Below are 15,353 nucleotides of genomic sequence, written 5' to 3'. Positions count from 1 at the left end.
AACCCAAATTTGATTTTTGAAAAGTTAGGTTGCAGCCCTGATGCAAGATTTATTCTCAAATACTTTATGTCATGCGAAGTTACTGTCTGAAAGTTACTGGGGGGACTAAGGTACAATATTTTTTAGACTTGAAGTCTTAGACTAAAATCCTTGGACTTTAGTCGGAATCAAACTCAGAATTTTGACCTCTTTTTGTTAATAATGATAATAATACAAATAATAATAATAATAATAATAATAATAATAATAATAATAATAATACTTATTGTTGTTATTATAATAAAGTACAGTACCTTTTTTTTTCTTTGGCTCTTTCAGACATATACAGTATCATACGAATGCTCTTTGTGTTAACTTTTTCTTGTGTGATTTCTGTAAAATCAGTCTCTCAGTGCTCAAACCTCCTTGTTCCATCATCACAGACTGAGGAAACCAAACCTCAACTCTCCCTCAGGTGTCTCTGATCCCAGATGATCAGTGATCAGTTTTCTGCAGTGTTACATACTGAGTAAACATCAGAAAACTCTGCTTCTGACCAAGAAACATGTTCTCCACTAGGGGGCAATGTAGGCAAAATGTGTCAGGATGTTTTTATGTCAGGATCAGGATCTGGATTTGCCTCAAAACAATCCTGAGCAAATGTGAATGTTTTTCACATTCAGACTATTCGAACCTGTAAACAACATTTTTAGACCAAAATATTTCTGATACTGCATTCTGAACTATTTGGTGTAACAATTTTCACCTTTACTGCGTCACTTCATAACTTAAATCTTGGCTTGTGTTCTCTAATGTGTTTTTTGAACTCTCACATTTTCACTTCATGATAAATCAGTTTATTTAAAGAAGTCAGCTGTAAGAGTTGTTGAGTTTCTGCTGAATGTACAAAGCTTCAGCTTTAGACAAGTAGACTATGCAGAGTATAGATGTAGTTTAGTGAGATGTTACTGGATAGACTTTGGTTTGGTTTGTGACCTTGATGGACAATGTAAATGTTCATATCATTTAGAGCATGATTCTAAATAGAAAGTGACAACTTTGGACATGTCTTACCACATTAAAAACATGTTAACATTAACAACACATCATTTTATGAGCTTAGCTATCTGTGAATTTATTTACTTAAAGCCTCACTGTGGACACCAAAAGAAGAGTAACAAATGTGTATTCCATGTACCTGATTGATACAATGAATGGAAAATGAAATTATATTCCACTAATGCTATTGCATTGGCTAGTACCAATAATTAGAATCCATTTCAATGTTGATTTTCGACACTTTTACCCCACTATCTCAATTCTCTGCATTTTATGTCACACACGTTTATCAAATTTATTAGCCAGGTATTTGTCCCCCCCCCCCCCTCCAAAAAAAAAAAAAAAAAAATTGCACTCTTATTTGACAGTTTGCACATGACATGCATTGTTTTACTGAGGCACACTGGAGTAATGTCCAAGTGTATGCTTCAGTGACACTGGTTGTACTGGACTCTGCTCTGCTGCCACCTTCTGTTAAAATGTAAGAAGGCAAACTTTGAGGCATACTGGCAAATTAAGATATTCCTCTGAGAGTTTGAGACTGATGGATAAAACAGTTGAGAGGATCCTTAAGTAACAAGACACTGAGGGTTTTATAGGATACCAAGGCTTTACAGTAACATTTGATGGCTGTTGACTGTATAAGAAAAGGAATCCTGAGCAGAGGTTTTATTGTTTGGAAAAAAAAAAGAAAAAAAAAAAAACAATCTTAAAAGATCATTTCAAACTTTATTTAATCAAAATATGTTTACATCGGGAGAGAAAATAACTTAAATAAAGGCCATGATGGTTTCTTTGGAATGGGTCAATATAAATACATCAAATAAACAAACAAGTATGATTTGATTCTGACTCTGTGGCTGTGGCCACCTGCTGGACAAAAAAGGAACTGGTTTTGGCCACACTGTTCAGGGTCACAGGGAGGATGGAGCTGTAGATAAAAAAGCAGGGTGCTCTCTTCTCTACAGATCAGTTCACCTGGTGAGCAGGTTTTTGGACTGTAAGAGGAAGCCAGAGAGAAGCCATGCACGCACTGGGAGGACATGGAGGATTCAAACCAGGAACCTAATTAATGTAAATATGTATTTGTTTTCAACCTGATAACTTGCAGATATTTTGATTTTTCTTCACCAAATCTGATGTTTATGTAGAGTAATCTTTGACAAACAGAATTTTTCTTATTTCTTGCAAAAACTGTACTTTCAGACTTAATATGAGCCACATTCACCTGACAAGTCCAGAAAAACATCTTATTCCAGGATTTTAAAGGTGAGAAACTCTTCAATTGTTTGTAAAGAATGAAGAAAAAAATCTGCTTCTAATGTGAGAAAATGTAATTGATTGAAATCTTGTAGTACGACTTTATTTTCATTCAAGTACTAAACAAGTACATTGTTCTGACCTCATCAGTAGGTTCTTATCTTTTTTTTTTTTTACTATTTACAAGCAATTCAGGTGTAATTTTTGTTTTTTGATATCTTGATCAAGGCATCTTTCTGGTCTTGTCATGTAAATGTGGCTCTTACAAGGTCAGATAAGACTATTTTGACCAAAATAGACACAAGAACTTGCTGAGTTTCCAGTTTTTTAAGTGTATGATTGTACGATAGGTTAAGTTTTTGTGTGCCTCACGACGTATTTGACATTTCAAAGTTTGTTGCAGCACTCTGAAGTACATGGCGATAACTGTGTGAGTGTAGAGCAATACCACAAGAAACATATTTACTTTGTAAGCACGGCTTTGCTTTTTTTTAAATATTATGACACATGATTTACTGGATTATGCTTGTAAGATTATACAAACTGCCTTGACACACCCTGATCCCTGATAATCAGAGGACGACGAATGGACGGATGAAATATACTGAAACACAAAGACAGTGTTTTTTAGGAAAATGTGTTTTTTTAGTTGTTGGCATTGACTCATCTTATTGCGTAGCTCAGATTACATTCAAAACGGATCACTCTCACACCTCTAAGGCATTTTCTGCTTGTGCGTAATTAATATTTCAAAGCTAATCGTCATCTGAGTGATGATATACGGACGGATTTCAGCATCTCATGAAGTTTCTGTCATTCACTTTCATCTTGGATGACTTGCTGTAAGGAGAGAGGGACAACATTGAGTTTCTTGTTTCATGTCAATTTTTGGAGACAACATTTCAAACAGACTACACAAGATTCTCACCGTGTAACCAGTCTCCTCTGGTGGAGAATCTGGTCGCTGCCATTTATGGTTAGACAAAATCTTTAGTACAACCAGGCCAAAGGCAACAATCAGAACTCCCAGTGAGTTTGCAAAAATAGCCTCGGGTGGAAAGCTGGAGTACGGCTGATTTCCTGAGCTGTTGGAGAAATATAGTCAAGATATTTAGAAAGGGAACTTCATCTTTTTGGCTCAGAGAAGCAGAGAAATGAAGCACTCACAGGACAAAGAAGAGTTTTTCATTGATTCCTGAGATGCAGGCGGCGATGCTGAAGACCAGTATGCTTCCTCCAAACCACACATGGACTGGTTTCAGGAGCTTACGGAGAGACACGGGAGAGCAGGGCAAGAGGAAGCCAGCCGCACCCACAGCCCACTGGATGGATCCACAGACACAGTAAAAATAAACACACAGGCACTGTACAGTGCAGTTATCTTGTCCCAGCCAAAGCTAAGTGAGACAACAAACCTGTAGGGCAAAGAGAACAGTAGCAGCGATCCCAATCCAGCTGTGTAAGGAGTACATGTTGGGGATACTTTTAGCGTTGTGGAAGTCAAACACAGCACACAGCCCAAGGATTGAAAGGATCAGAGAGAGGAGCATCAGTGAGGCATGCAGAAGCTTCCAGGGGAGTTTATTCTGACCCCAGGTCAGGGGGACGCGGTACAACACGGCTCCTGCATGAGGAGAAAATACAGATTCAAAGATTATTACAGCACAATGTCATGTGTTGATTGGGTCATTCTGGAGGACGCCGAGTTTCTGAGCCACTGGTGAAGACCTCAAGATAAGAAACTAAATCAATCAAAAGAAAAGAATAGTAAAAGATTGGAGAAGTAAAAGAGGGAAAAGTGCTACATATATAACAAAGTAAATATATGACTAATTAGATCAGGAAACATGATAAAATATAGAAAAATAAAAGCTTTTGAGTAGTTTTTTCAGGATTGGTAAGATACGCCAGAAGGGAGAGCCAAGAAGAAATTAGACTTTCAAATGAAAGAAAGAAAGAAAGAAAGAAAGAAAGAAAGAAAGAAAGAAAGAAAGAAAGAAAGAAAGAAAGAAAGAAAGAAAGAAAGAGTTTTGAGTCACCCAGCTCCACTCAGATTCTCTGGGTGGAGCAAAAAACTGTACATTGGTAAAAGACGGAGCCACCCTGTCCATTCTGTATACAGTCTATTGGTCAGACAGCATTTAAAGCAGTACAACATTCAATAAATGAAAAAGATTTAAAAATGTAAACATCAAAACAGAATTGAAAATAAATAAAACAGAGTTCAGAAAATAAAAAGACAAAGAAAATTAGATTAAAAAAGCATATGCTGCTGATGAAAAACTAGATTTAAATAGTATTTTTTTAGCTTTGATTTTAAAACATTTACACTTCAGTTCTGTTAGTTGCTTTTTCTAGCAACGTGTTGCTGCACCACAGTTGCTTTGACCTCTGAGATCAGCCAGCTGACCTGAGTCTGTGGATTTCAGGGCCCTACTGGGTTTATATTCCAACAACGGTCAAATCCAAGGATAAATAAGAAAGAGCAAGGCCATTAAACAGACTGTAAGAAGGATCTGTTTAAACAGGACTGCAGTGACACTGTTATGTTAGACATGGGTTTGTTTTGCAAATAAGGGGAGATCAGACCTTTTACCTCTTTTTTTTTTTTTTCAAGACAACTTTTAACTGGATAATGAATAAAAACCTGTAAGGTAGCTATTGATCAACAGTCATAAAGCGCTGTTGTTTGAACTGTGACAACAAGCAAACGTCAGTTTGTACCGTAGTTTAGTGGCCTGCTATATGGAGCGCTACAAGCTAAGACATGCTCTAAGACATGTCTGTAATGTGTAACATCCTGGTTATGTCCTGCCAGTCATCTACCAAGCAGAGCTAACGTAACCTTACATTTCATTTTATTGATAGACTCTCAAGTTTGAACAGACCACTGCAGAATAACTGCTGACTGTGGGTTGGATGGACATTAGCACAAACAGTTTAGCTCCTGTGTTAGCCTTTAGCTCACATTTTAGCCTTTAACCCATGTTTTACTATCTAGCTTGCGCCCTATCACCCTTCTGTTAGCTTCCTTTTGCTCTTCTGTCCTTTATCTGTCTGACGGGCTCTGGTGTTGTTATAGAGACCTTCACATGCTGTAAATCGATCTGGTCCTGCTCAACCAGATTGGGAAGCTAAGAAGTAGCATTTTGAAATAACCTGTAACCTGTAATACTGGTGCTGATAATCTCATTTCAAAGTCTGGATTGCAATCAGACACAGCCTATATCTAGAGGGGAGAGTTTTTCCAGATCACTTAGAAACTCCTCACAGCCACTTAAAGGGATTTAAAAAAAAAAAAAATCTAATAAAGACACCTTAAAATAAATCCTAAAGGTGCAGGTAGCCAACACAAAGGCTTTGACACAGATGTAATGCAGGCTCTCTTCCTGGTCTTTGACAGCAGCTGAATTCTAACACTGACTAACACTGGAGCTGACATCAGTAAGAGTGAAACATTAACCATCTGCTGAGTGTGAGTGGTAACTCTTTCAGTGTTTATGAGCCTTGTTAAGTCTTTCATTTCAACAATCAAAACAGCATTTCCTCCTCTGCTGGAGTCACGAGACAGTGCTTGTGGCTCTTGTAACTCAACCTCAACAGCCAGATTACCTCCTGAAGTACCTTGACCTGGAGTAAAACCAGTTCAGTAAGCCAGCTGTAAGGTGTTGCTCTGACGGGCTGAAAGAGCAGTTTGCCTGTCTCGCATCAGTTAAACAATAGTTTCATTTTGACGGCCATTCCTTTTATTTCTGAAACGGAGAAGAGGAATTAAAAAACTCATGTGCTGATCGTCTGATACTGCTTTTTTAACTTTGGTTCCTCATTTGCCTCCCCTGTACAGTGGATAAAAACCAAAGTTCTCTGGTGGATGAAACAATGTCAATGTCATTAATCCTACATTATATAAAAAAATTGACTGAGGTCAGCCTCAGAGTTAAACAGTGACAGCTGATATTATCCCAATAAGCATCGCTGAAGTCATGCATCATATTCACACCAGTTCACTATAAAACCTGTTGTGCTTTAATACAAAACTACAGAGACAGAAGTGAGAAGCAGAAATGAAACTGTCTGATCTAAATTTGAAATCACACTCACCATTTCCATACAGCACGATCAGGCCTGTGACCATCAGGACGGGATGCCAGTTGAACTGCTGGTTCGAGCCATCCCAGGCAAATCCTTGGCGCCAGTGACTGTTCCACACGCACACACACACCACACATGCCAAGCCGAGGCACAGGCAGAGCACGTAGCATATGTAGAAGCTGACGACTGACCTCATCCTGAAGAGATCTGCAGGCTTGACTCATAAAGAGAACTAAATCAGGATGGATTGAGTGGAGTAGTGAGATATGTAGAGTCTGCTGCAGACCAAAGTTCAGCTCTGGCCTGGGTTCACTTGATGTAAGACATGTGATCTTTATTTTATATCAAGGTCAATCTTAGACACCAAGTAAACGATTATTCAACAGCTGTGTCTTTTTAAACACTCTTTTTAACCAGATGCCATCAAATTGCTTTTTTAAATTTCATATATTTGACATATGTAAGTGATAACTTGCCATACATAAAAATAAACAGAATATGAGATAAATGAATTTAAACTAAACCTTATTTACAAAGCACCTTTCAGACAGCCAAGCTCTTCACAAAAGAAAAAAAGAGAGAAAATTAAAGAAATTAGTGAAACATTAGTAAGGGTATGTTAAAATAGAATCAGAAAAAGTTATGAGGATCCCAAAAAAAATAGTGAGAGATAAGAATAAACAGATTTCTGATTTTAACAATGCAATCGAAGACTGGAAAGAATCACTCGAGATTAAAACTAGAAGCTGGGTCTCTAGTTTAATTAAAAAAAATCCTTGAAAACTTATTTGTAAAAAAAAAAAAAAAAAGTTCCCTGACTTAAACAAAAGTAAGAAGGATATATGAATATATCTTTTTTGGTCAATAAGATGTTCTTTCTGGTAAATTCTTCTAATGTAAATTTCAGCAGATCACAGAGCCTCACATTCCCTTAACAACTGACACTGACATTAGATTTTCCAGCATGTGTTCCTTTATTGACTTACCTTGTCCTCAGCTGCTGACACTTTGACTCTACAGTCCTGGACCTAACATGACATCATGAATAAAGTGTTTCTGTGTCTCATATTTTTTCAGTGGCTCGTACTCACATTGTTATTAGCTCTCACTTCGTGTTTCTTTGAATTCTCACTTCCACATTCAGGGTTAGTGAGGTGAGTGAGGGGGAAGCAGTCTGAAGTGGAGGAACAGGTGGGGAGGACTGGTTGTATCTGCTGCTGCCTGTAGAAACAGGACGAAATGTGTGAGGAGGTGACTGAAAAACTGCTTATGGGACTTTAGTTGAATGTCGTTTTGTTACGAAGCGAAAGTCAAAGTATTTCCGGGAAATTTAAAAATGTCAGCCCCCTGCGCAGTTATCTAATTCTGGTTTTCTATATTTTGTGATAACAGTTTTCAGATATAATGGATTACAAAACATCATTTTAAAGTGTCTTCGTTTGTAGTTTGATCGGCACACCTCTTTGTAACATAACCTTAACGAGTATCATGAAGTTTTGTACCTATCGTCCTTGTTCATTTCTGCTCGTAAAGTGTAAATCTTTCGCCTCTTCAGTCAGAGCAAGGCGAGCTCCTACTCCCCGTTTCCGAACACTCCGCATCTGAAAAGACAACTGACAGGGACTTAAAGGTTGTCAAAGGAAAAATGTTAGCGAGAAAACCCGCTTATATTGTAAGAAACAAGACATTTCCTTAATAACGGCGCAATGCCTGATGGTAAATGAAGTTTTCTTGATCATCACCTCCGTCGTCTTCTTCTGCACTACATGTTGGTGCGTTAGCACCACCCTCTGGACTGGAGTATATCCTGTGCTGCCATGGTTGCCATGTTGGGCGGGTTTTGAACACGTTGGCCCGGGGGAAATTGCATTAGGCGGGCTGATAAAATTTGGGCTGCTTTTTTTTTAACATTTGACGAATTTTTAGAAAATATCCTTGAAAAATGATAGCAAAGCAGATGCAATTACATGGAAAGTAACGAAATCTCCCACATTTCAATAAAATGTGTCCTTGCACACTAAAGCACTCAATCTGACCCTTCTGCTCTTTGTCCTCAGGCGCAGAATGAGTCAGTAGGTCTAGGACCCAGCTCTCAGTGAATTTTCAGCACTAATTACGGAATGTGGTTAAAGGTTGAAGCATATTGTCGCAGCAGATTGTGGTTTGTTGACTAGATTATTCAATGTTATTGTAACCAAAAAATCTGGCAGCACCTGCAGTTAAATTAGCATTTTGTCGCACAAACTAAGGTTTTTCCTTTTGTCTAAATTCTTGTGTGTATTGTACGTCACTTTGGACAAAAGCGTCTGCTCAATGAAACTGTAGAACTGTAGAGCTGTGAGTCACGTTTCAAGCTGTAGCACTATTATTATTAGTGTGCTGTATCCAGTAAAAAGTTTTCTTGAACAAAGAACATTTGTTTGGATGCGATCTCCATTAAATCACAAAAGAAACACACAGCTTGCTAAAAGTAATTTATGACAGCATGCAGAGACTCTGGGCCAGAAGGTGGCGAGGGAGTTCAACTACAAAAGATCCTCCTCATAGCATCTTTAATCAGTTGACACTGTGAAATGGTATTGGTCACTTGTAAGCGCCCCAAAGACAGAATCATGCCAAAGTATGGGAAATATCTCAAATTATGCAGAAAAAAATGGGAGTTGGATCTGAGGATGAGTTATTGGATTTTCTCTGTACCAGAGGATCTTTGTACAAATGATGCAAGAAAAAGAGAGTCATAATGAATGCTGAGAATTGATTTATTGAAACATTTCAAATAATCCCTGATGTCAAAAAATCTTCAAACACTGATGTTATGAAGAGATTTCCAGCAGGATCACTGAAGATGTTGTTTTATGCTTAGGCTAATATCATGTCTCGGACACAAATGAAATGTTTCTTGACGTGACATGGAGCATCGTTGAAGGGCTGCTTCTCTGTAGGAAAACACACAAGACACCAAGTGATCAGACACCACGCTCTGAGAGATCATCTTAATTCATTTGTTGGTTTATCATGATAGAATCTGTTGAAGGTAGGCATGTCTGAAAGAACAATTTTTTTTTATCCATCAAAGGTTTTCAGTGGTTCATGTAAGATTCAGTGTAAACAAAAGATTTCACCAAAGTTTTAAAAAAAAAGAACAATGAAAACTAAATTTGTACCGTTATGTTCGTTTACGATCTGGATTTCTATGCAGTCTTCTGGTTCTTTTTGGTTGTTTGGTTCCTGATAGCCCCAACCGTTGAAATTAAAGTCAATACCAATGGTCCATTTCCATTTCTTTTCCTGAATAAGAAAAAAAGCATTTTCAGTCTGTGAGTGGCATCTTTTTCCTGTTGTCTTCATTCATCCAGTCCTAGCAAGTCATCAGCTGTTACCTTCACCACCCGACAACAAAAGGACTTTCCTGATCAAAATATCCATACAAATACACATGCCAATGACTTTATGTCACATCACACTAATACAGCATGTGTTGTTATTAATCTATTCTTTTTTTTTCTTCTTAGCAGGAAAATAACTTTTTATTGCCCCAAGTCTGATCCTTTAAGATATGTGTTCTTGTATTCTTTCAGGGCCTTCTCATTGCAGCAACTTTCATTTTTCTCCAGTTTATTTACTTCAAGTAATTCTCCAGTCAATATCTCTTAATTTAGATAATCAGACATAATTCACTTACCTTGATTTCATAGCCTCCAGTCCATACTCGTTGTAATTTATTGCCTAGTTTTGCCATTCCTCTGAGCAATTCCATATCACTGTCATATTGAACAGCAGCCAGGTTGCCACCTCTGGCTATACATGCACCCTAAAGTGAGCAAACAAAGTGAGAGGCAGAACAAGAAGCAGAAATATAATCACCAAATAAAGGGTTAGAGAAAATATTAACATCAGAAAGATTCTTGTGACAAAGACATGCAGTAAACACAGTGTTATGAGTACCTCAGCATCACTCCAGTTCTTTGTTTCATTGACAAACTGGAAACAGCGAGATTTATTGTGTGTCCAACCACCAGGGCAGACCATGCAGCAACCTTCAACAACACAAATGATGAGTTAAGAAAATAATGAACATTGTTGATCCTTTAAATATAAACAGATGAATAATACAGAAAGTCCATCTGCTGACTGAGGAAGGATGGAGAGTTATCAAACCCTCTGGTCTCTGACTGTGAGAGTGTGCTCTATGAGCCCTGTGTGTGTTTTTAGAGGATATCACCTCAAACTCCTCCCTCCACTTTATTTTCTCTCTTAAACTACATCACAGCTGATAGAGCTGCTGGAAGCTGCGGCTGGACTCAACCTGAACACGGCTTCATCTCCAGCTGCTGCTCAGACAACCTATACAGCACTATTTCAAGGACAGACTGGAACCAGAACTGAGACCAGCTCAGGCCTTCAGAGCACTTTGACAGCTGGAGACCATCTGATGCTTGGCTGCAGACACTAAATATGACTCCATTATGACACAGAGAGGCCAGTACCTACCTTCTGGACAGCCCGCACCCTGTGAAAACAAGAAAAACATTTTCATCAGTTTAACTCTCAAGATTAAGCTGAAGACATGATGTTGGCGGCTTAACAAAACAGAAGTTTACTTTCAGGATTCTTGGAGAGGACATTTAACAAAGAAACAGAAAAAGGAGCCGTGACAAAGTCCACTGAGGGAGTTTGGCTTCAACTATCATCATTAAACATGTTCACTTTCCAAAAATGTATGGATTAAAACATGATTGAAGACTTTCTAAAAATTCCTCTTACATGACTAGAACTAGCTTCTGCTGCCATCCACAGTCCACTGCTCAAGCCAAGGAGCACAATGAGTTGAAAAGTGAGTGCCATCTGCAGGAAACAGAAAGAGCTAAATGTTAGCTTAGCATGAGAGTAGAGTGATCCATTTGAACAGTCGGAAAGAGAAATGTCATCTGAACTAATAGAGCTGAGAGAAAGACAGGACTGAGAGAAGCTTCACCACATGACTTCTCAAACGTCCCTTTGGGGAAATCATCTCTGAAGCTGGAACTTAACAATATCTGATTCCCTGTTGTTGGTGAATGTCTTCTAGTTTACATCTATTATTGTAAATGAATAAGCACAGTGTGGGTCAAATCAAGAATATATCATATGAAGCTGGATTAGGAGTTAAAACCAAACCCTTACCTTTCTGATGATCAGATCAGACTGGATTTGTCGAGATGTGGTGAAGTCGTGGTCATAAAACGCTCTTTTTATACTTTCAACAGATGGTTGGATTCAAAAATTTGCATATTACGAGGTATTCAGAGGACAATATTGATACTGCAATCAGCTTTCAACATATTTCAGCAGCCTTTAGTTAAGGCTGCTCTAAAAAAACAACACTTGCTGGGAACTTTGCCCTGTGATGATTTTAGGAACAAGAACAACTAAGAGTAAATGTGTCTTGAAATCTGTCTTACACTCAGATGCATAAAACCAAACACACAATCATTCAAAACCATGAACCACCTCTGTGCTCCATCTGATCAATGCTGAAAATTTAAACCCAACCCCAATTACAAAAAAGTTAGGATATTGTTTAAATGTAAATAAAGACAGAATAAAATGGCTTGATAACATTATTCCATTTTTAAATTTGATGCCGGCAACACCTCTCAGAAAGTTGGGTCAGTGGTATTTCGTATTTGGTATTTCAGTATTTACAGGCTAAAAAAGTAAATGGTTTTAAAAAGAAACAGTGTAAGGAGCGTTTTGCAAATAGTTAGGTCAAATCGCAACAGGTCAGCAGGATGACTGGATAAGAGGAGAAGAGCTTAGAGAGGCTGAGTCTCTCAGGAGTAAAGAAAGACAGAGGTTCACCAGTATGTTACAGACAAATGTGCCCCAATTAAAAATTTGAGAAGGCTTTGAATTCTTGTGTTGTAATCTTGTGAATTGTGGAACCATCAGCAGCCCAGCAAACGAACCAGACATGACTCTGTAGTGGAGACCACCGCATGGGATCAGGAACACTTCCCTAATTCGATGTCTGTAAACACAGGTCACCATGTCATCCACAAACGTACACTCACCGTCCATTTTATTAGGCACACCTGTCCAGCTGCTCGTTAATGCAAATTTCTAATCAGCCAATCACATGGCAGCTACTCAGTGCATTAAGGCATGTAGACATGGTCAAGACGATCAGCTGCAGTTTAAACCGAGCATCAGAATAAGGGAGAAAGGTGATTTAAGTGACTTGGAATGTGTCATGGTTGTTGGTGCCAGATGGGCTGTGTATTTCTGAAACTGCTGATCTACTGGGATTTTAACCCACAACCATCTCTAGGGTTTACAGAGAATGGTCCCAAAAAGAGAAAATATCCAGTGAGCAGCAGTTCTGTGGGACAAAATGTCTTGTTGATGCCAGAGGTCAGAGGAGAATGGACAGACTGGTTGGAGCTGATAGAAAGGCAACAGTAACTCAAATAACCACTGGTTACAACCGAGGTCTGCAGAAGAGCATCTCTGAACCAACAACACGTCCAACCTTGAGGCAGATGGGCTACAGCAGCAGAAGACCACACCGGGTGACCCTCCTGTCAGCTAAGAACAGGAAACTGAGGCTACAATTCACACAGCAACACCAAAACTGGACAATAGAAGATTGGAAAAACGTTGCCTGGTCTGATGAGTCTGGATTTCTGCTCCACATTCAGATGGTAGGGTCAGAATTTGGCATCAACAACATGAAAGCATGGATCCATCCTGCCTTATATCAACGGTTCAGGCTGCTGCTGCTGGTGTAATGGTGTGGGGATATTTTCTTGGCTCACTTTGGGCCCCTTAGCACCGAGTGAGCATGGTTTTAAGTCCACAGCCTACCTGAGTATTGTTGCTGACCATGTCCATCCCTTTATGAGCACAGTGTACCCATCTTCTGATGGCTACTTCCAGCAGGATAACGCTCCATGTCATAAAGCTGGAATCATCTCAGACTGGTTTCTTCTACATGACAATGAGTTCCCTGTACTCAAATGTCCTCCACAGTCCCCAGATCTCAATCCAATAGAGCAGCTTTGGGATGTGGTGGAACAGGAGACTCTCATCATGGATGTTCAGCCGACAAATCTGCAGCAACTGTGTGATGCTGTCATGTCAACACGGACCAAACTCTCTGAGGAATGTTTCCAGTACCTTGTTGAATCTATGACACCAAGGATTAAGGCAGTTCAGAAGAGAAAAGGGGGTCCAACCAGGTACTAGCGAGGTGTACCTAATAAAGTGGCCAGTCAGTGTAAGTTAAAGTGTAACTATTTGTATCGATGTCAATGCCCAACATCAGCATTAGTGGCATGTGCAGCTGGAAAGATTGAATCAACACTGAAAGGTTAACTCAGATTTTAGACCAACACATGCTACTGTCTTCAGGAAAGTCCTTACTTGTTAGCCAGACAAAACTACACCACATACTTTATCCATCACAACAACATGGCTCTGCAAAAGAAGGGTCCAGGTTCCAAACTGGCTGTGCCTGCAGTCCATACCTTTGACTACTTGAATGCATTTCACACATCATTAAATTAAAAATCCAGTGAAGACTCAGTACTGCTGAGCAGCCAGAATCTCACATTAGATGAGATGACATTCCCTTCAAACTCCAGAAATTGGTCTCCTCCATTCCCTGACATTTGCAGACTGTTGTTAAAGAAGAGGGGATGCTACACAGACTTAAACATGGCCCTGTCCCTGCTTTTTTTTAAAGGTGTTGCTGCCATCACATTCAAAATAACTGTTTTTTTTTTTGCTCTTTTGCAAAAGGTTCATGTGTAAAAAGTAATGTTTTTGTGAATCAGGCCCCAAATTCTGATTTACTTACACAGCCAGCGCAAGAAGCTGCACGTCATTGCTCGGCTTGTATTTGCTGACTTTCATCGTCCTCTAATATGATGCAGAACGATCCATCAGTAGACTGGTTCATTTGTGGCTCTAATTTGTATCATAAGTGTTTATTTCTGATCATTATCTGGTTGACAGACAGGAGAGAGCTTCAGTAAATAGTGTTTTTTAGTCTCACTCTGAAACTGTAATCTCAGCCAAAAGACTGTGGCCTGTCTCCCTCTCTGTTATGAGCTCTGACGGTCAGTTTCTCTGACACTACCTCTTTGCTTGTGAAGTACTGGATCACAAGAAAACTCCTTTAGATGTAATTTTTTGGTGTGAAAACACTTTCTTGAGTTTAAGTGTTTCTTGAAATAAATGTTTGTGACTTCAGACAGAACAGCATCACAGGAGCACTGAAGAGTGGAAACTCAGTTAGCAATAGATCACATGAATACTTAAGGCTGATTTATGCTTGAAGCGTCCGCGGGGTCCGCGCAGCTTCATGCAAATGAATGACGTCATTGTCACACCTGCACCACCTCACACTGTCCCTTTCACACGGCAAATTTCCGCACCCCAGAACAAGGAATAAAACATCGTTAAGTTCCAGCTTCAGTGATGATTTCCTCAAAGGGACATTTGAGAAGTCAGCACACTCGAAAAATTTTAACCTGCTGGACGGAGAGGCGCAGACAAGACAGTGGAAGAATGGAATTTCATAGTAGTCGAAGTGCAGAAATATAGGCATCTGTATGACTCTTCACACAGAGATCAGCGTGATAACCAAGTGGTGAATAATTTATTGCGTGAAAATCGGGCCGTTCTCGGCAGAGAAGAGGAATCAGTTAGGAGAACCTTGAAAAATCTCTTGGACAGATATGGAAATGTGTTGTAAAGGAAGGCAAACTTCGACTCTCGTTTATTACTCTGGTAGACATACGTTTGTGATACACCGCCCCCCGTATTTTGGGAACAGACACCATCGAACTCTGCGCAGGGTATCAAAAAGCATAAAAGCCTCACGTGCTCTGTTACAAGGATCTTGTGCGTCTCATTTCCGCTCGTCACAATTTGGCGCAAAATAAGACACAGCCTTTAGGCCCATTGTTTCATTCTCA

The 15,353-nt window shown here is 39.2% G+C and overlaps 1 protein-coding gene across 5 annotated transcripts; it reads right to left on the bottom strand.

Annotated features, from left to right (window-relative positions):
* Positions 1–2,618: 2,618 nt before the first annotated feature.
* LOC141789890 (lysosomal membrane ascorbate-dependent ferrireductase CYB561A3-like) lies at positions 2,619–8,130 on the bottom strand. Of its 5 annotated transcripts, none has more exons than XM_074669406.1 (7): positions 7,893–8,130; positions 7,482–7,611; positions 6,400–6,604; positions 3,714–3,922; positions 3,466–3,620; positions 3,227–3,383; positions 2,619–3,138 (listed from the first exon to the last, which is right to left on the bottom strand). In XM_074669406.1, the coding sequence occupies exons 1-7, from the start codon at positions 7,907–7,909 to the stop codon at positions 3,112–3,114; spliced, it is 900 nt and encodes a 299-aa protein (XP_074525507.1). In that variant the 5' UTR covers positions 7,910–8,130; the 3' UTR covers positions 2,619–3,111. The 5 variants fall into 5 exon arrangements, with proteins under 5 accessions (XP_074525507.1, XP_074525508.1, XP_074525511.1 ...); XM_074669407.1 differs by lacking the exon at positions 7,893–8,130 and adding an exon at positions 6,915–6,948 and having other exon boundaries at positions 7,482–7,613; XM_074669410.1 differs by lacking the exon at positions 7,893–8,130 and adding an exon at positions 6,931–6,948 and having other exon boundaries at positions 7,482–7,613.
* Between the last annotated feature and the right edge of the window lie 7,223 nt (positions 8,131–15,353).

Source organism: Halichoeres trimaculatus, unplaced genomic scaffold (assembly GCF_033239565.1).
Source record: "Halichoeres trimaculatus isolate MK-OKI-2021-1 unplaced genomic scaffold, fHalTri1.1 fHalTri1_scaffold_5, whole genome shotgun sequence".
NCBI lineage: Eukaryota > Metazoa > Chordata > Actinopteri > Labriformes > Labridae > Halichoeres > Halichoeres trimaculatus.
This window is presented reverse-complemented; position numbering and strand designations above follow the sequence as displayed.

Excerpts from the sequence above, each read along its gene's own strand:
- LOC141789890 (XM_074669406.1), bottom strand. Across the intron at positions 3,621-3,713 it reads CTGTTCTCTTTGCCCTACAG|TGGGCTGTGGGTGCGGCTGG; the intron begins GTTTGTTGTCTC and ends GGATCCATCCAG. Across the intron at positions 3,384-3,465 it reads GAAAAACTCTTCTTTGTCCT|CTCAGGAAATCAGCCGTACT; the intron begins GTGAGTGCTTCA and ends TTTCTCCAACAG.